The sequence below is a fragment of the Brassica napus genome, chromosome C8 (genome assembly GCF_020379485.1).
Source record: "Brassica napus cultivar Da-Ae chromosome C8, Da-Ae, whole genome shotgun sequence".
NCBI lineage: Eukaryota > Viridiplantae > Streptophyta > Magnoliopsida > Brassicales > Brassicaceae > Brassica > Brassica napus.
Window position 1 is genome coordinate 36,667,416 of NC_063451.1, and position 20,262 is coordinate 36,687,677.

Sequence of the window (20,262 nt, forward strand, 5' to 3'; positions counted from 1 at the left end):
CAATTGATCTTTTGCCTTTTTTTTTCTGCCACATCGAATTGTTTTGTTGCTTGAGTTAATAAATTTTGTATACAAACGGTTCTTATTTTTGTTGGTTGAGTTAAGGTTATAGATTGATTTGGTTTGGTATTTATGTCCACATTTCGATATGTCGATAACATTAGTTTATTAGTATCCACATAAACCAGCACTACATAAATAAGCGTACGAAAACACTTAACAAAAGTACAACAAAAAGAACATAAAATAGTTGTAATCATATGACCAGGCCAGAACCGGCCCTTGTTAGAAGCCAATGAAGTATGGGCTTGCGGCCTTTATATTACTAACTAAAATATCGGCCACCAAATTACGCAAGCAACTTTACTCCAGTGGTCAATTGCTTCTCTCTTCTGTTAGAGGTGAGAGGTTCATACATAACCAGTCACATTATCATTATTATTTTTGGTTTGTAGCCTCACCAAAACAAGGACCGGCTCTGGACCAGGCCTATGGCAATGTTATTACGTATACTTCGAAGTATTAGGCGCCGAGGGTGCCTCAACGTCATCGCCACCATCAGCAACAACCACACTTGATTGTACACTCTTGTAAGTATATCTTCTGGCTACAAATACAAAGAAGCATATATTTGCAGCGGTCAAAGCGGCTAGCGTCCAGTAAAAGCGGTCCAAGCGGCTGCTATTAAGATCTTTCCCGAACAAGGTCTTTCCAGAGATTTCCTCAGCTAAACGATCAGTAACCGTCATCAAAAGATTGTTGACAAAGCTAGCCGCACCAACCACACTAAGGTAAAGCCCTATGCCTAAACTTCTCATTGAATCAGGGACTTGGTCGTAGAAATATTCTTGAAGACCCACAAGGGTAAAAGCGTCTGCTATGCCTATGACTATGAATTGAGGAGCTAACCATATAGCATTCATGGGCACGTGATGTTGCTTAGTATAATCCAATCTTTTTCTCTCAACTAAAGCAGCAATGATCATGGCGAGTAATGAAAAAACCATACCGGTTCCAATTCGTTGTAATATGCTAATACCTCTTTCTTTTCCAGTAAGGCGTCTCGAAAGAGGCACGAGGATTTTCTCGTAGACTGTTACGGAGATGATCATGGAGAGAGCTACGAGGGCGAATATGGAAGATGGAGGAACTATGAAGCTGTGACCTATGTGTCGGTCCATGATAATGGCTTGTTTGATGAAGAATGTTGTGCTTTGAGTAGCGCATATGCCAAAGGCTAATGTAAAGAACCAGATTGGAATCATGTTGATGAGTAGCTTCAGTTCTTCTACTTTTGTTACCGTTGCTAGTTTCCATGGACTCTCCTTCTCGGCCATAGCATTATCGCTTCCTCGGTTTTCGATGATGGATGCCTTGTCTAAAAATCTGAAAACCGTATAAAATTAGTTTCATGTATGGATGTAAAAGAAACATGTTATAGTTGGAAATTAAGTGTTTAATCCTGATAAACAACTAAAAATAAAAACAAAACCAGTATAATCTTAAAAGTTAAAGCCAAAACTAAATTCATCCCTGCAAAAAAAAAGTGCCTCTACAGTTATATATATAAAAAAAATATGTACAACTTTATAACTAATACTTTTCAAAAGAATTGTGATGGAAACAAAAACATTTACATCAAATGATTCTTGGGCATTTTTAAACAGTTAAAAACTTACAAATATATATATATATATATAATTTACATATATTATATACCAAAATCAGGGCTCATAATTATTATTATATTGGGACATCATGTTGGGCTCTGGAGCAGTTGCACCGTTTGTTCTTTTCTAACCCGACTCTGAGTTAATTCGACAAAAAAAAAAATCACGAACCATTTAAACAAAAAACTAGATTTGTATTTTGAAAAAAATGAATTCAAATAGAATATGTAACAAATCAGTAGATTATATTATATTTTACTTTGTTTAGTAGGTATTGCTGTTCAATAACCAAAACCGAACCTAAACCAAAATTGAACATATATATAGTTGTAACTCGTAAACTTACTTGAGCTTTTCTGTGCGGGAAAGAAGCCGTCCTTTACTATACTCTTCTCTAGACAACTCATGAAGAAGAGAAGAATCATTGGGACGGGGAAGGTGTCTTTTAGCAACGGCAGCAACAAAGACTTGCAACATCGGTGTCAATGGGCTACCAGAAGGTGCTCGATAACGATAGAACGGTTTACCAATAAGGAAGACCAAAAGCGAAATAGCCATGACTACGGTGAGTATGATACCAGCCACACCCCAACCAATATGGTCCTCTATATAGACGACTATAGTCACGGCGGTTAAAACACCAGCGCATAGACCGGCGCTCCACCAGTTAAAGTAAGACATTTTCATCTTCCGTTCTTCAGGATGGTCGTCTTCGAATTGGTCAGCTCCAAAGCTCTCAAGGGATGGCTTATGACCTCCAGTGCCTATGGAGATTAAGTATATTGCAATGAAGAACGCTATTTCGTGGGCTTTCCTTGGTTCAACACACACTTCTTCATGACAAGGTTTCAATCCCGGTATAAACCAAGACAATGTTAACAGAATCAATCCCTGTACATTGAAAAATAAATTCAACAAATATAAGAAAATTAGAGAAACAAACCATCAAGCTTTGACTGATCTCAAATCAAACAATACTATAAACAATGTACATATTTAAAACGTGACCCTCTCAAACGTACCTATAAAATATGTTTTGATGAAAAAACCTATAAAATATGTATTATCAGAAATAATATAAACATAAGAAAACAAGAGAAACAAACCATCAAGCTTTGACTGATCTCAAATTATATAACATAAACAAAGTATATAACTGATTTAAAGATGTTTCAGAAAGTATATAATTAGAACGTGACTGTCAGAATTTTTTTAAACAAGGGTCCCAAATATTTTTAAACAGTTTTGTTCGAATCCATCAGTAGCACATGCTAACAGACAGTTTGGATATAAAATATCGATAACAGTTCTAACATTTTGGAGTATTATTGAACCGGTTATGAGAATATATGTATGCAAGATATGCTACTATATACAAAAGGCCCACCACCAAAACAACTAAAAAATGTATATAAATAAGGTTTTCAACAAACTAAATAAATAAATAAGGTTTGTATTTTAAATATTGAACTCAGTATCAATTTTCCGAGTACAAGATATTACCATAAGGTAGATGATGGTTGCAAGTAGGACAGTGGCATAGCGGCCGATATAAGCATCGGCGACGAAGCCTCCAAGAAGAGGCATTAAAGTGGTGACACCAGCCCAGTAGTTTGCATTTCGTACAGCCATCTTAAGATCTTGGTGAAGAATGGTCGTTAAGTAGACCACTAAGCTCGTCGAGATCCCAAAGTAACTTAGCCTCTCACTGAACTCGATTGCTGCATGTACACATATATCAAACCATAAGATTATATTGTACACATTTAATACAAGAGGTCTCTACACAAAGTTTATATACAAACCAATGATGAAGAGTGCAGCTCTCCAGGCTCCGGTTCTAGCCCGAACCGGAATCTCCCCTCTACTATCGAGAGAAGAATCAAGAACCCATTTTTGTTGATCATCGTATGACTCTATATCATTCTTTCTCTGCTCCATAACTTTTTGTATTGAGAGAGATTGAGTGAGTCTGTAAGAGAGAGAGGATTGTTGATGTGTAATGTGTTTGTGGAGAAGCAAGCTTGGTTCTCTTTATAATGGATAACATTCGCTATGTTGAGTCTTCTTGTTTAGTGCTTCGAGATTCTCTCAAAGGAATTAACCACGAAAAGGACAAGTTAAGTTGACAAAAGAAGACACGTACGCAAGAACTTAGGTACTATTCTGGTTCTTTAATAAATACGTACATAAAAGGCTTACATTTAGTTTCACACGATAGTTTTAGTACTAAAGTTTATACAATAAATACATGGAAGTAAAATGATAGTGAAGTTTCGATTAGGTTCAGATAAGTACAAATTTCGGTGTGATGTGGTACACATCTTTTCCAATCGATCACTTTCAGATTGTAATTTCTGTGGCTCTGTGGACCTCACGAGTCTCATTAATAGAAGTTGAAATTTCTATTAACTCCAAAGTTTAAAAGAGCTAGAATTAAGATCAAATCGAAGAATTGGATCACATTATGATCGAAGTGTTCTATGAACTTGAATGAACTAAATCAGAGAGATTTGATGACCTTTTTTTGAACACTATAGATTTGATGACCATTTGTGATTTTTGTTCAACAACTTTGAGCTAAAAAGCCAATAAATAAATTTAGACTCCAACCAAAAGTGAAACAAAAACTAAAGTTTCAAGGCTTGATTGTTAAATGCTTTAAAAGTGTTTTACCGTCTCTCCACAACCAATCTTTTTTCCTCTAAAATACAAATGTTTTCCAATCATGTTCTATAAAAGATTTCTAAGGCTACAAAATATGTCTATAAAAAAGTAAAATAACTAATTTTTTTAAAAAATTAAAATAAATCGTTAAATTCTCAAATCCACAACCAAAATAAAATAATTACAGTCACAATCAAAATTAACATAATTAGTTCTATATCAAAAGATCTAAAGTTATAACTCCTAGTCAGGTCTTTAAGGGTTTGACTGGTTTCTTCACTACCACCCACAAACACAATTTTTTCGGTTGGTAGCGGTTGACAGCGTTTCGCAACAATCATATAAACCGTTAAAAATCGTTTCAAGCCGCTCTGAACCTCTTAAAATCAAAAGATTGTTCCAACTAGCGTTTGCGGTTGCAGAGTGTTGCAGATGGATAAATAAATATAATTTTTTTTCAAAAATATTAAAAAATTTAAAAATTTAAAATTTAAAATGGAAATATTATAAATAAAATTATATACATATTTTATGTATTAATTTAAATTCACAAACACTATCATAATTTGTTTTATAAAAACTTTAAAATAACTAACTATTCATTAGAATTTTTTAAAATTAATATACATACATACATATATAAAGATATACATATATATAAAACGAAACAAAATATTCTTTTAAAAGTTTAATATGAATCTTCAAAAAATGTAATTAAAATTATAACTTTCAACTAATTAAAAAAATAAAATAAATAAACATAATATTATTATTAATCATATTATATTGATAATTATTATATTTTATTACAATAGTATGTTTTTATATTTTTATAATGTTATAATATGTTAATATTGGTAATTTATTATTAAACCATTACAATATCTTATACTTAACCAGTCACAAATATTTCGCAAATGCAACAATTTTTAAATGGTGTGTCAGTCATACAAAACGCTTAATAACACTTGATACCGCAATCACCCGTATCCGCAAAACCAACGAGAAAATATCATTTATAAATTAAATATCTGATAGAGTTCTAATGTTATTTCATTTGAGACATCACTCTTTATATTTTTTTTCCTTTTTAAAATTAAATCAATGTTAAAATCTTCATGGAAGTGCTCTTAGTTGTACCTCAAAAGAATCTTAACATGGATTTGTCGCTGTGCAAATAAAATACGAAAATCTTATGGATTCTGAAGAATCTATATATCATATTGATTTGATGCCTGTAGTGTAGATTCCCTCTTGGCTACCACCAAGACATAGACTTCTAAGAGTAAGAGTAGAGAGTAAAAATTTAGAATCATCACACAAAACTTCTCGTTCACATGATTCCAAATTACCAAAACTTTGGTCCAGAAGATTCTGGAGAAACCCCTTGTAGCGTATAGGATCTGATCCTTAATATCTACAAAAGTGTTAGAAACCACAATGGCAAAAACAGTTTGATCTTAAATCAAAATCAAACACACAAATTCGCGACACACTCCCTAACACAGTCGCCGATGTAAGTCAGAAAGTACGGGTTTGCAGAATAATGGAAAACAAAAGAAAAACGCGGAAAAGATAGAAAATTGGACACAAAAAATTCTTTACCCAGAATTCACCTAGAATGTCTACGTCTCTGGAGCCTGACAAGGAGACAATTCACTATAATCTTAAGAACAAAGATATATAACATCTCTCTCTCACAACCAAAGCTTACAAACCAAGCTCGGTCTTTTCCTGGACAAAGTATGAGGAGAACACACGAGCTTCCCCTATATAGTGGGAGTCAATTACATTAACCTAGTTGGATTAGGCCATTCATCCCTTTCTATAAACCAATTAGGAAATATTCCAAAATACTTGTAACTTTCATAAACCATGAAAATAATATTTCCAGGAATCTATCAACTTCCATAACTCTATAAAAATGATATTTCCTTTTCCTAATATGACGTCCTTGTCTTGGTTTAAGTTATGCGATCTTATTTGATTTCCATCACCAAATTCTGACGAAGTCCTTGACGGATTCCTTGATGTAGTCTCTGACGTAGTCCCAAATCCCAGCAAACTCCACATTGATAACATCAAACATGATCCACTACTTAGGTTAAGCAAACCCATGATTTTCCGGGCGATGCCGAATGCTCCTCAGAGTTCGGACATCCCAAGGAAGTCTACCGCTTCCTCAAACTTCTTAACCAGAACAACCTTGGTTAATATATCAGCAGGATTCTTATAAGTACATATCTTTTTCACACTTATATCACCTTGAGCGATAATATCCCTGATGAAGTGCATCTTTCTGCTGATGTTCTTAGTCCTCTCATGATACACATTATTCTTTGCTAGACACAATGCATTTTGAGAGTCACACGATATCTCCATTTTGTCTTTCTTGAATCCAAGCTCCTCCGCCAAGCCCCTTAACCACATTCCTTCTTGAACCGCTTCAACTAGCGCCATATACTTCGCTTCAGTCGTTAACAGAGCCACTATACTTTGTAGACTTGATCTCCAGCTGATTGTATTCCCACCAGCCATGAAAACATAACTTGAGATCGACCTTCTCTTGTCCAGATCTGAGGCAAAATCAGAATCACATAAACCTTCAACCTTAAACATCTCATTCTTCCTAAAGCACAGTTTCAGATTTTGTGTTTCCTTCAGGTAGCTTAATACCCACTTAACCGCAGTCCAATGAACCATACCAGGCTTACTCATAAATCTGCTAACCAACTCCAACACATACGCCAGATCACACCTCGTGCCTATCATAACATATATTATGTGTCCAATAGCATTAGCATAAGGAATATCATCCATACTTGTCTCTGCTTCATCATCTACTATGGTAGACAATTTGAAATGTGCACTAACAGGTGTTGACACACTCTTTGACTCATCCATGTCGAATACCCTGAGAATCTTCTTGATAAATCAGATTGAGATAGTGTCAGAATCTCCTTTCCACTATCTCTCTCAATATCCTTCCCCAGAATTTGCCTTGCTGGACCCAAGTCTTTCGTCTCAAATCTGCTGTTAAGTAGCTTCTTTACCTTTCTGATCTCTGTTGCATCCCTTGACGTAACGAACATATCATCCACATATAACAACAAATAGATGTATGTATCTTTGGTTACCTCCTTGATGTAAACATAATGATCATATTCACTCTCTACAAAATCCATGACTAACCACAAACTAATCAAAACACTTGTTCCATTGTCTTGGTGCCTGCTTTAGTCCATAAAGAGCATTCTGAAGTAGACAAGCGTGATCTTCCTTTCCTTAAACCTGAAATTCCTCTGGTTGCTTCATGTAAATATTTTCTTCAAGTGTACCATGAAGAAACATAGTCTTTATATCAAGTTGCTCAAGCTCCAAATCCAGATTCACTGTAATTGACAACATGAACCTTATGGATAAATGTTTCACGACGGGTGAAAACACATCTTGATAATCAATACCCTCTCTCTGAGAGTATCCATTAGCAACTAACCGAGCTTTGAATCTAGGCTTCTCAACACCATGTATACCAGAATTCAGTTTAAATACCCACTTGCAGCCTATCACCTTACGCTTACTAGGCCTTCTCACAGGCTTTCAAGTATGGTTCTTATCCAGTGAAGTCATCTCTTCACCACATGCTTCATCCCACTGCCTTCTCTCTTTGTTGTTCATCGCTCCATGATAGTCTTGAGGTTCCTCAGCACATAAGTCATCAGCTACATATAACGCAAACGCTGCTATATCCTCCGAGTCAGAGTACCGTGCAGGTGGCACTATTCTTCTCTGAACTCTATCCCTGGCTAACTAATATCCTTCAAGACTTTCACCTTCTTCATCTACGTCAATAGCTTATTCAGCTGTTTCGTCAACAGCTCCACCTGATCATCCAGCATAGTCTGATTTCTTAACTCTTCTGTGTCATCTGTTTTTATCTCGCAGACGTTCAAATCCTTTTAGACCTTATCTTCTATAAATACTATATTCCTGCTAATAACACACTTCTTCTCTTAAAGAAGTCAAACTTTGTATCCTTTCACACCTGATGGATAACTGACGAAGATTCCCTTTTTAGCCATGGCCTTGAGCTTTCGTTGATCTGCATGGACGTAAACCACTGATCCAAATCTTCTCAGGTGCAGATAACCAAGCTTCTTGCCCAACCAAAGTTCCTCGGAATGTTCCCATCTAACGCAGACACCATTTCAGCCCAAAATTTTTCCTCTAAACCCGACTCAACCAGAAAGCATATCACCTTCTCCATCAGAGTCATGTTCATACGTTCAGCTGCACCGTTCTGCTGTGGTGTATGTGCACATGTCTTATGTCTCTTGATTTCATGGTGCTTGCAGAAGTTGTTAAACTCTGCATTACAGAATTTAAGTCCATTATATGTTCTCAGACAACATACCTTCTTCTTGACTTGATTTTCCACCAACTTCTTCCATTCACAGAATTTGCTAAATGCTTCTCCTTCAGCTAAGAAATAAACCCAGACCTTCCTTGTGTAATCATCAATAATAGACTGAAAGTATTGCTTTCCTGACAGACTTGGCGTCACATTTGGAAATCCCATTAATCATCTTGTACATACCTCAGAGCTTCACATGTATCATGTTTCCCAATGTTGAAGCTTAATCTTTTCTGCTTCCCCATCACACAGCTCTCACAGAACTCCAAAACACCAATCCTCCTCTTATCGATCACCTCTTTCCGGGTTAAAATCTGTAGATTCTTCATACTCATGTACCCAAGACGTCTATGCCACAAGACTGTCTCATCCTTAGATGGTTTCTTCATGACACTGCTGTTAACTTCACCTGACACAGGCTCACCATCTAACAAGTGCAATGACCCACACAACATTCCCAGAAGAACTAGTCTTCCCATGTCTGTCACTGTGCTCAAAGCCTAAAATATCCAAGGTTCTAGTAGATATCAAGTTCCTTCTTAATTCTAGAATATACCTGACCTTCGTGAGTGTCTTCACATAACCGCCATAAGCTTTGATGTTAATTGTACCAATCCCTTGCACTCAAACCGCACAATCCTTACCAAGAAGAACTTGTCCCGAAGTCAGCTCCTAGAACATGTGAAACCAATCCTTCCTACACGTCATATGGTAGGAACATCCAGAATCAATCACTCACTTATCATGATGCCACATATCTCCTACCGACAGTGCATCATCCTCTAAATCAGGATCTATCACAACCGATGCCTCAGCCTCGTCTTCTCCTCTGCCATACTTCTTCTTGTATGCATAACACTCCTTTTTAGTGTGTCCCTGCTTCTTGAAGAACCAGCAAGTTATCCTAGACCCTGAGCTCGATCTAGACTTGCCCTTATCATTGCTCACAGGATCCTTCTTCTCAGTCATTCCTCTAGCATAATATCTTTCACCATTATCATGTGAAGCCGTAGATGTCTTGAGATCCTGATCTTTAGACCTTGCTGCACTTGTCACCTCTTCCAATGACAATGTATCCTTGTTGTACTTAAGTGTTTTCTTAAGAGAGTTGAACCGTGAAGGAAGCGAATTCGGGAGCAGAATCGCTTGTACCTCCTCTGACACAGTTACATTCACGCTTGATAGGTAAGAGACAATCTTCAAGAAGTCATCGATATTTTTACCATACTCTGAGTATCGACCATCTTGAAGGTATATAATTTGTGCTGCAAGTGAATTATATTCGGTAGAGTCCTTGAAAGATATAACCTCTCCAGTGTATACCATGTAGAAGCAGCTGATGTACACAACTCGATCTTTCTTAACACATGATCCCCAACATTGAGAATGATCAGATTCATCTCCTTCTCTGATTTTTCAAGCCTTTCGACTTCCTCTTTCACCAACCGCTTCATGTAAACATATTCGTCTTCATCTTCCGAATCACTGATACAGAAGGTGACATAGACTCTTCTAATACATCCTTTAAACCAAGGACAAACAGATGTGCTAGCATCCTCTTATTCTACAATGAGAAGTATCCCTTCCCATCAAACCGCTCCACCTCAATTCTTGCATTCGCCATTGACACCCACCAACCTAGCTCTGATACCACTTTGTTGAAACCACAATGGCAAGAACAGTTTGACCTTAAACCAGAATCAAACACACAAACTCGTGACACACTCTCTGACACACTCGCCGATGTAAGTTAGAAAGTATGTGTTTGCAGAATAATGGAGAACATAAGAAGAACGCGGAAAAGATAGAAGATTTGGACACAAGAAATTGTTTACCCAGAGTTCATCTAAAATGGCTACGTCTCTAGGGCCTGGTAAAGAGGCAATTCACTATAATTTTAAGAACAAAGATATAGAACCTCTCTCTCTCTCACAACCAAAGCTTACAAACCAAGTTCGGTATTTTCTTGGACAAAGGAGAGGAGAACACACGAGCTCCCCTTATATAGTGGAGGTCAATTACATTAACCTAGTTGGATTAGAGCATTCATCATTTTCCATAAACCTATTAGAAAATATTTCAAAATACTTGCAACTTCTATAAACAATGAAAATAATATTTCAAGGAACCTATCAACTTCCATAACTCCATAAAAGTGATATTTTCTTTTCCTAATATGATGTCTTTGTCTTGGTTTAAGTTATGCGATCTTATTTGATTTCCATCGTTAAATCTTGACGAAGTCCCTGACAGATTCTTTGACGTAGTCTCTGACGTAGTCCCGAATAGAGAAACAAACCCCTTGTAAACTCATGCAGATTTTTATTATTAATGTCAATACAATAATACAACAACCTTTTTAATTTGACTAATTTCCTCTTAAACAGCGTTTGAACCACTGGTTCCTGAAGTCTCATTGGAGGACAAACAAGACCAGTAAAACTATATAAACTTCGTAAAACAACAATTTTCATTCTTTAATTACTTCAAAACCAATCTCAACTCCATGATTGAGTAAAAAAGTCCTTAGTTAGGTAGATATTACCCAAAAATAGGTAGGATCATACCTAAAATTCAGCAATGACAAAAATATTTTGCCGCCATATTTGAAAATTACTTCCTCTGTTCCTGAAAGTAAGATTTTCTAGAGTATGCACGCTTATTAAGAATTTAATAAATGTTTATTATTTAATTTATTTTTTACTTGATTATACACTTTCCAATAACTTTCCACCAATGAAATTTAATCAATTCAAATATTCTCATTTAATGTTCCTCAAAAGTATAAAAAAGCACCTTAACAATATAGAAAATCTATCTTTGTTGAACAAGGAAAAAATCTAAAACATTTTACTTTCGGGAAAGAATGTAGTATTTTTTATCACTATCATCTCATCTATTAATGGCGTTGTTAACCACTACCACCACATTTCACGATCAGTATTGTACTCTAGTACTACTTTAAGTCTGCGAGAAAGGAAAAAAGGAAGAGGCACACTTAAGCATAATCATATAACTTCAACTGTAATAGTAACCATCACATGTTAATTAATTATGCTTATACTGTAACCCCGATCCAAATTCATGACGTTATAACGATCAGTATTCTACACTATTACTACTATAAATCTATAATCACTCACGATAAAGGATGAAAAAGAAGAGACACACTTAAGCATAATCATATAGCTCCAACTGTAACAGTAATAATCACATGTTAATTAATTAGTGGGTCAATTATGCTTAATACTGTAACCCCCATCCAATTTAATGACATTTATACGATCATTATCCTCTACTTCTAGACTCTAGAGTGATCCATATAGCTTTTCTAGAAATCCTCATATAGATATGTGGTTAGGGAGTTACTAGACCAATTCAAGTTTTAAACTTTTAATTAATGAGTTTTAAGTGGCTGTTGCTAGCTTATTGGTGATCATCGCCAGGAGAAAGTTGTGAATCTTTAATGGATATGCTACCAAAACCAAATACATCATTCCCAAATTTTGAATTTTTAAGTAAGGATTCAATAGTAATTAAAAATAATTATTGTTTGAATTAAGAGTCAACTCTTCATGTATGAAAATTAATGGAAATCTGAGGTTGTGGTTGAGGAAAGTGGATTTTACCTTTTCACATAGTGCTGATACCACCATTGGTTGCTTCTCATTATCTATGACTATAAGCAATTCCAACAAAAACAACTAAGTGGAGACAGCAAGGTTATAGGAGATCCTGGATCATTGCCTCTTTAGCTTCAAATTAAAATAATATTAGAATATATTTTGTGTACAAAAAATTTTCTATTTCAAAACTAATAAAAACATACGCAAAAACCCTAGTCATCAAGAGAGAAAGAAAACGATTTTCTTTATAAATCCAAGCCAAACATACACAAAAACCCTAGCCGTGAAGAGAGAAATAAAGAGATTTTTTTTTATAATTTCAAGCCGATGGTCGGAGACTTCTATAGCTCCAACTTCGGCCTGTTTGATTCGTTTTGCTTCTTTTTTTTATTTTCTTTATTTCTGGTCATTTTTTCGGGTCACTTCGTTTGTTTGATTGCCTATTTATTTTAAATGTGACAAAGTTTTTAATGTTTTTTGTATGTTTTTTTCCAATAGATTTGGTAAGACAAAAAATTCGGTTCGATTGAACCGTTTAGAAAAGGTAATTGATAGATCTACTACGGATGGTGGCGATGGGTCTTACCAGCTTTAATTGTTGATGGTTCTTCATTTGATGGTGATAGAGTTTTTGCTGTAAACTATGGTTACTTTGAAATGCATCATGAAATTATATGGAACAGTAATCTCTTTGACTCTGTTATTATCAATAGAGCAATATAAAGAGTTGTCTTGTCTCGGTGACTCTTATTGGAGTATTAAAATGAGAGTGACAATTGTTTTCAATTCAGTCTGAAGTGTGATGTTTTGGATTAATACGAAGATTATCTCTCTTGATTCAATTATTCCAGAAGCAAATATGAAGCTTTTATATGAAAAAACTTTATTCATTTATACGCAAAATAGATGTAATGAGATCCTAGGATGATGCTCTGGAACAGATGGGATAATCCTTGCAGAAACGAATCAAAAGACTCAAGTTTCTCAAGGTATGTGGATCGAATGGTGACACAAGAGGGATGAATGATCTCTTGATTCTCCTAGGCGACTGATCTGGATATGACACACCAAATAAGAATCCCTTAGACTCTGGATATTACACACCAGAAGTTGGATATTACACACCAACACTCAATCAACTCGACAAGCAAGAAGAAAAGAGAAAACAAAGGTTTTTGATAAAAAGATGGATAGTTCTATTAGGGTTTTCAGACACATATTTATAGAGAAGGCAAGGAACATGCTCCTTGGTCTCTAAATGAGCCTTAAAAATAAACCTTATAAAACCTTATAAGGATTTTCAAGTCTGGCAGCTTAATTCTTAAGTCTAGCAGCCTAATTCTGCTTCATGTCAACAAAGATAAATAATTAAATTACAGTCTTGAACTGAGATCATCAAATGAGTGATAGGAAAGCAACATATGGCCTCATTAAAAACCTATCTTTGGAAAACCCAGTGGGACAAAACCAAAGATAGGGAAAAAGAGCACACATATGTTACTTGCTCATTTGATGTCTATCTTGGAGCTGAGATGGCTTGAATTGTGGTAAGTGTGTCTTAGTTGATCAAACTTCTTCTAAGACTCTCTTCTTGCTTAAGTGATGTCTTAAGTAATCCTCCAATGGATTCTTTGAGTTGCTTGCTTCTGGCTCGAGTCATAGGACCTTCAGATATGGCTAGAGCTCCTCCATCAGCTGGATCATCCACGCTCTCATTATCTTCTTTGTTTGACTGGTCCATGATTATATCATCCCCTCCCTCTTGAAAAGGATTTGTCCTCAAATCTATCTTACCTGCAATAGAAGGGACCAAGTCAGTAACATCAGAGTTTATAATCAGATTACACTTACCTTGCAAGCCTCTTTGATAGGCATTATTGCTGACTGGTTCGGATATGTAGAAGGCATTTATCCATTTAGTTCCAGATTCATTATTCAAACCTGATACATTGAAACAATGCAAGTTAGCAAATGAAAAGTTATCATAGAGTAATAATCTTATTCCAAATTTGTTTCTGCTCGGTTTTGGCTTGTATGCTGTATCTGGAAGTGCTTCTTTGATGAGGATGAAGCAAATGACGTCCTGATGTCTCTCCTGGCTTAGATCAGGCGGCTTGAAACGTTTGTCTTCCTCACGCTTGTTCTTTCCCTTTGTATGCTTCGAAGCTTTCATATAATCTGCACATGACTCTTTTGACAAAAACAAGTGCATCATATCTGTGTAATTAAATAAAGAACTTTTGAAAACATGATTATTTACTTTAGCATGCTCACCTGGTCGCCATAGATAGGATTGAGATGTTCTAAACTCAGAAAAGTTCAGACAAAGCAAACACAGAATCACCCGACTTGTAGAGCCCATAACTCTTTCATTTGAGAACCTTTGGACATGATTCCAATTCGACGTGAGACCATGATGAGTTAAGTTTCCATGGCAGTTGAGTTTGTTGCTTAATTCCTTCTGGTTGCTGAGATATGATCCTCGGACTGCTCCTATGTCAAAGCTGGCGGCTAGACAGCTTCCAAGATTTGATTGTTGCATCTCCAATTTAGCCAAGGATCCATTCTTGATACTCTGATCATTACTATAGCCTCTCCTTTCGAAAAGTATAGCACTCAAAACTGTTTGTCCTGTACCAATAGAAAGCAAATCAGGCTTCATTCGTTTCTTTGAATCTAGATAATTACCTCGGGTTGGTTTATTTGGAGATTGATGTAGACTGAGTCCATCTGGTGGTTTCTCCTTGATTTGAGAAGAAAACATGAGTTCTCCTCCTACTCCAGTAATCACTTCACCATTAACTCTAATGAAATCTCCATCTCCACTCTTGGTTTGACAATCTCTGAAATGGTATTGAAGCTTTTGCAAATCTAGTGGCTTCCACACCTTGACATGATCAAGAAGCAAGACATTTTGATCAGCTTCCAACTCTTTATTACCCAAGCTGGTTCTAGCACGAGCAGAGCACTCTCCAGGGATGATAAGTATGCTGTCATATGGTCCAGGTTTTCACAAGTAGATCTGTAACCTTCCAGCCCAATTGCGTTGTCTGGTTTGTTGGATCCAGGAAAGAGTGGGTAACATTCTCCAATTGGTTTCGTAGTGAAACTCTTGCTGAGCTGAGACGTGCATCCCTTTAACTTCAGATGGTAAAAGATCACCAAAAACAATTGTTGTTGCTGCCGATTTCTTCTCAATCACTATGGGATTGTTCCTGTGATTCCACAAATCTCCTCCAGGCTCAAATACAACATGTTCCATGCCCAGTTCGTGTCTTGAAAGCTCTACTGCTCTGGTCTTGTTCCAGACAAAGAGATGGATCAGAAAAGTATCCAAGAATGTCTTTTGGAGATCACACGGATCAAAGACAATCAGTTGTCCCTTTTTGCAAGCTGTCTGTGGTTCCCTGGGTGTCTCTTCTGGTACTATGGCTTGTTTGAAAGGAACCATGACGTTCTGAACAGGCTGCTCATCTTTCTGAATGGCAACTGATGATTCTTTGGCTTGATCTCCTTGAATAGAGGTAGTTGATACCGGCTCTGCTGAATTAAGTTCTGAGACTGAAGTGATTAACTCCTGGTTCTGTTCTTCTAAGGATGGACGTGTAGTATGGGTATCCCTGAATTGTTTCTCCACATCCATAATCACCTGAGACAACTTCTTTATGTCCTCCTCACTGAACCAGCTCGTTGTCTTGCTAGGTAAACCAATAACACTGGTTGAACTTGATCTCATTCTGCCTTGTTGTTCCTGGACTGAGTTTGAAGAGCATGGCTTTGTTTCAGACTGTTTTCGAAGTACTTCCTTGTGGTATTGTCTTGGAACATACTTATGACTCATCAAAGCCCTCAATTTGAGCCAGGTTGCAACAGGTTCTTTTCCATAGTGTCTCCTAGACGACACCAATTGATTCCACCAGCTTGAAGCATAACCACAAAACTCAGCAGTGGCTAATTGAACCTTCTTTACTTTAGCATAGCTTTGATAGTCGAAAATCAACTCCATCTTCTCTTCCCATTCCACATATGCAGCAGGATCAGCCTTACCATGAAAAGAAGGAATTTGATATTTCAATCCAGCATGCTTCCGGTTTCTGTCCATCTGATCAAACTCCCTTTTCTTGTACTCATCTCTGGATGATCTGCCTTTCCTTTGCTGCTGTATGTCTTGTCTGAATTTTCTCAATTGATCTTTGCAGGCTTTATCCAGACTGGCTGTGAATTCTTCAAGAAAAAGCTTTTCTTTCTTCTTGCTGAGTTCTCCTTTTTGATCTCCTGCCATGGTACCTGAGACAAGAGAAAGACTAAGCCAGTAAGTAGTTCTACAGAGAAAACAAACAACCAATTTGCAAAATCAGAGATTCAAATTGAAGCTTAAAACTTTAGACAATTCTCAGAACAAATTCAAACTCAACCAATGATTTAAAACAGATCAAAACTAATCAGAACGGAATTGATAAATGTTAAGCCTATCAGATCAGATTGATTTCGAAACTAGAACACAAAAAATGGAGAGATAGATTTCAATTTCAGATTCAAGCACAGATTTTTCAAAAGAAAAATATCAAAATGAAATCAATCAAACTTGCACTACACGGATCAGGTTTCAAAAGATCAATCAACACACGATCAGAGATGATATGATAACAGATGATGAGATTTAGATCAAGCAAGAACATATCTAAAACAATAAGAAGAATTTCAATTTTTTTTTTTTTTCAGATCTAGGGTTCATAAGAAAATTTCGAAATTGAAAATAGAAATAGATAGTTTAGAAACTTCCGTCCAGAGATTTGCTCTGATACCACATAATGAGATCCTAGGATGATGCTCTGGAACAGATGGGATAATCCTTGCAGAAACGAATCAAAAGACTCAAGTTTCTCAAGGTATGTGGATCGAATGGTGACACAAGAGGGATGAATGATCTCTTGATTCTCCTAGGCGACTGATCTGGATATGACACACCAAATAAGAAGCTCTTAGACTCTGGATATTACACACCAGAAGTTGGATATTACACACCAACACTCAATCAACTCGACAAGCAAGAAGAAAAGAGAAAACAAAGGTTTTTGATAAAAAGATGGATAGTTCTATTAGGGTTTTCAGACACATATTTATAGAGAAGGCAAGGAACAGGCTCCTTGGTCTCTAAATGAGCCTTGAAAATAAACCTTATAAAACCTTATAAGGATTTTCAAGTCTGGCAGCTTAATTCTCAAGTCTAGCAGCCTAATTCTGCTTCATGTCGACAAAGATAAATAATTAAATTACAGTCTTGAACTTAGATCATCAAATGAGTGATAGGAAAGCAACATATGGCCTCATTAAAAACCTATATTTGGAAAACTCAGTGGGACAAAACCAAAGATAGGAAAAAAGAGCACACATATGTTACTTGCTCATTTGATGTCTATCTTGGAGCTGAGATGGCTTGAATTGTGGTAAGTGTGTCTTGGTTGATCAAACTTCTTCAAAGACTCTCTTCTTGTTTAAGTGATGTCTTAAGTAATCCTCCAATGGCTTTTTTGAGTTGCTTGCTTCTGGCTCGAGTCATAGGACCTTCAGATATGGCTAGAGCTCCTCCATCAGCTGGATCATCCATGCTCTCATTATCTTCTTTGTTTGACTGGTCCATGATCATATCAAGATGTATGTTAGTTTACTTTAAATCTAATGGTGTATTTTTTTCTACATTTATTTTGATAGTTGTCGTTTTTTAGAAAATTTTACCTAAAAGGTTTAATAATAAAATCCAGAGTTAAAAAAATTTTCTACTTTTGAGACATTTAATTAACTTTACGTAGAGTATATAGTATAATAGTTCATTTTCAATGAAATGAAAAGAAAATTAAAGAACAATGGATAAATGGTTTTTTTATCCCATTACCCTTTTTTTAGTGGTTGAATCGAGGTTTAGACACATCAGAGAATATATCTTCTAACAAGCTATATTTTTCTAATATATGCTCATAAGCATTGTCTACAAAATACTATGGAACCAAAGAAGTGAAGAAGTTACACAATGCTTCGTTTTGGGCGAGCCTTACTCTGTAAACAATTGATTACATCTCTTATTTTCCTTGTTCATTAATATAGTTCATAGCCGAGCTTTTAAGCTACATTTTGTAGGGATAGCCAATCTATTATATATTAAAAGAGAAGCATTTGCAATAAATGTGTTCACACACACATTGACACTTGTTATCCTCACAATCATTTCAATTTTAGAATGCTTACGTGTTATCTTCGTAGGCATTTAGCAATTAATGTGTTCACATACTAATTTTCTTAACTTTATCGCAGACAATTTAATGTGTTCACATACTAATTTCTTTTAATCACATCATTTATAGTTTTTGGATTTTTAATGTTTGTATTAATGAATTGAAGTTATGTCCGGACAAGAACTGAATAATATCATTGTTGAAAGAAATAAATTACAAAATCATTAAGATTCACATCAACTAAAATGATGGAATTAGAATGTTTTTAGAAATTGAAAGTTTCGGATTTGCCGAACTTGGCCATGGTTGAGGTTTATGCATACGAAAACAACAAATAATTGTGATTAGTTATGAATTAAGGAAACTGAGGTGAAAAATACCACACACAAAGTTGGATCTTTAGTTTAGCCAAGTATTATTTTTCTTTACAGAGTTTTCATAACCAAGAATTAGAAACATAATCATATTGTTAGAAAAAAAATTAGAAATCAAAAAGCTTTAAAAGAAAAGAAAATTCTCGAAATCGATTGAAAAACAGAATTCATGTACCAAATGAAGTGATCACATTATTTCAATTCTAACCTATTTCAATCGATTTTATCATGTTTTTATTATATATACCAATATGTTTTTGTAAGAAAGTACATGTTATTGGTTATAAACTACGTCAATTTTGTAACATGCCCAAAAATATTGACACGACGCCCAACTATTTTTATTGGTATTCTTAAAGTATGGTCCAATAATTATGTATTGTATGTAAACATAAGCCAAACATATTAGTTTTACATTTATTTATTTTTCTTTATATCAGTAGAAAAAAGTAAGTCTGGGTAAAATATTTGGATCCGAAGAACCGAGCCGAACTTGATTTGAAAATAATAGTAAACACAAACTAAAACTAAAATTTATTAAGTATTCAAATGGATCTAAAAGTTTAATATTTGATCCAAACCGAAATATTTTGGATACCAAAAATATCTAAAACATAATTATATACTTAAATATATTAGTTATTTGAAATTTTATATCTATTAGATATTCATTAATATGAAAATATCTAAAATAAAAAGGGTCAAAATACTGAAAATATATATTTTTCTCTATCTAAATATTTAAATTGAATTATTTTTATGTAATTTTAATTATTTAGTCTTACATTATTCAAATTTTTATGTTTTTTAGTATTTTGAATTTTGAATTTTGAGGATTAAGTACATTTGGATTTTTGTTAAAACATTACATTATTAAAATTGGTACCCAAACTTGAACCGATCGAACCTACAATGTTTGAACCAAATCTAAACCAAATTCAAACCAAAATTTGTAAATATCCGAATCATATTTAAATTTCTAACTCTAAAAATTTGAAATCTGAATATCAATTGGATCCGAACGGATATCTGAATGTCCTTCTCTTGAAAATCTATACAACAAATTTTTTATTATAACGTAAAATAAATAATCTAATCAATTATTTCTCTCCGCGCATGGCGCGGTTTATTACTCAGTGATATAAATAAGAGGGAATAAGTCTTGAGTGGTTTCCAAGAATTAAACTGTCAGTTTAAGCTAACTGAATTTCATGTCTTTTTATCAGCACCATATATATACATTTTCACTATATACATTTATACACAGGACCAGTCATAAAA

At 35.1% G+C, this 20,262-nt stretch overlaps 4 protein-coding genes across 5 annotated transcripts; all 4 read right to left on the reverse strand.

Moving 5' to 3' along the window:
* Window positions 1-149: 149 nt before the first annotated feature.
* LOC106415556 (protein NRT1/ PTR FAMILY 5.7-like) lies at window positions 150-3,695 on the reverse strand. The gene is made up of 4 exons (XM_013856305.3): window positions 3,476-3,695; window positions 3,174-3,391; window positions 2,017-2,561; window positions 150-1,386 (listed from the first exon to the last, which is right to left on the reverse strand). Exons 1-4 carry the CDS (start codon window positions 3,609-3,611, stop codon window positions 504-506), a joined length of 1,782 nt encoding a protein of 593 aa, XP_013711759.2. The 5' UTR covers window positions 3,612-3,695; the 3' UTR covers window positions 150-503.
* Window positions 3,696-6,482: 2,787 nt separating this feature from the next.
* On the reverse strand, window positions 6,483-7,241 carry LOC125591996 (secreted RxLR effector protein 161-like). Its single transcript, XM_048766960.1, has one exon. The coding sequence runs from the start codon at window positions 7,239-7,241 to the stop codon at window positions 6,483-6,485; it is 759 nt and encodes a 252-aa protein (XP_048622917.1).
* Window positions 7,242-8,915: 1,674 nt separating this feature from the next.
* On the reverse strand, window positions 8,916-9,230 carry LOC125591997 (uncharacterized mitochondrial protein AtMg00300-like). Its single transcript, XM_048766961.1, has one exon. It carries the CDS (start codon window positions 9,228-9,230, stop codon window positions 8,916-8,918), a length of 315 nt encoding a protein of 104 aa, XP_048622918.1.
* A 4,304-nt stretch (window positions 9,231-13,534) lies between these two features.
* LOC125591119 lies at window positions 13,535-19,464 on the reverse strand. 2 transcript variants are annotated; one of them, XR_007327110.1, is made up of 4 exons: window positions 17,779-18,224; window positions 17,183-17,330; window positions 15,066-16,664; window positions 13,535-15,008 (listed from the first exon to the last, which is right to left on the reverse strand). XR_007327110.1 is itself a non-coding variant. In XM_048764619.1 (4 exons), the coding sequence occupies exon 4, from the start codon at window positions 16,657-16,659 to the stop codon at window positions 15,388-15,390; it is 1,272 nt and encodes a 423-aa protein (XP_048620576.1). In that variant the 5' UTR covers window positions 16,660-16,664; window positions 17,183-17,330; window positions 17,779-18,009; window positions 18,271-19,464; the 3' UTR covers window positions 13,535-15,387. The 2 variants fall into 2 exon arrangements, 1 of the variants encoding a protein (XP_048620576.1); XM_048764619.1 differs by adding an exon at window positions 18,271-19,464 and having other exon boundaries at window positions 13,535-16,664; window positions 17,779-18,009.
* Window positions 19,465-20,262: the final 798 nt, after the last annotated feature.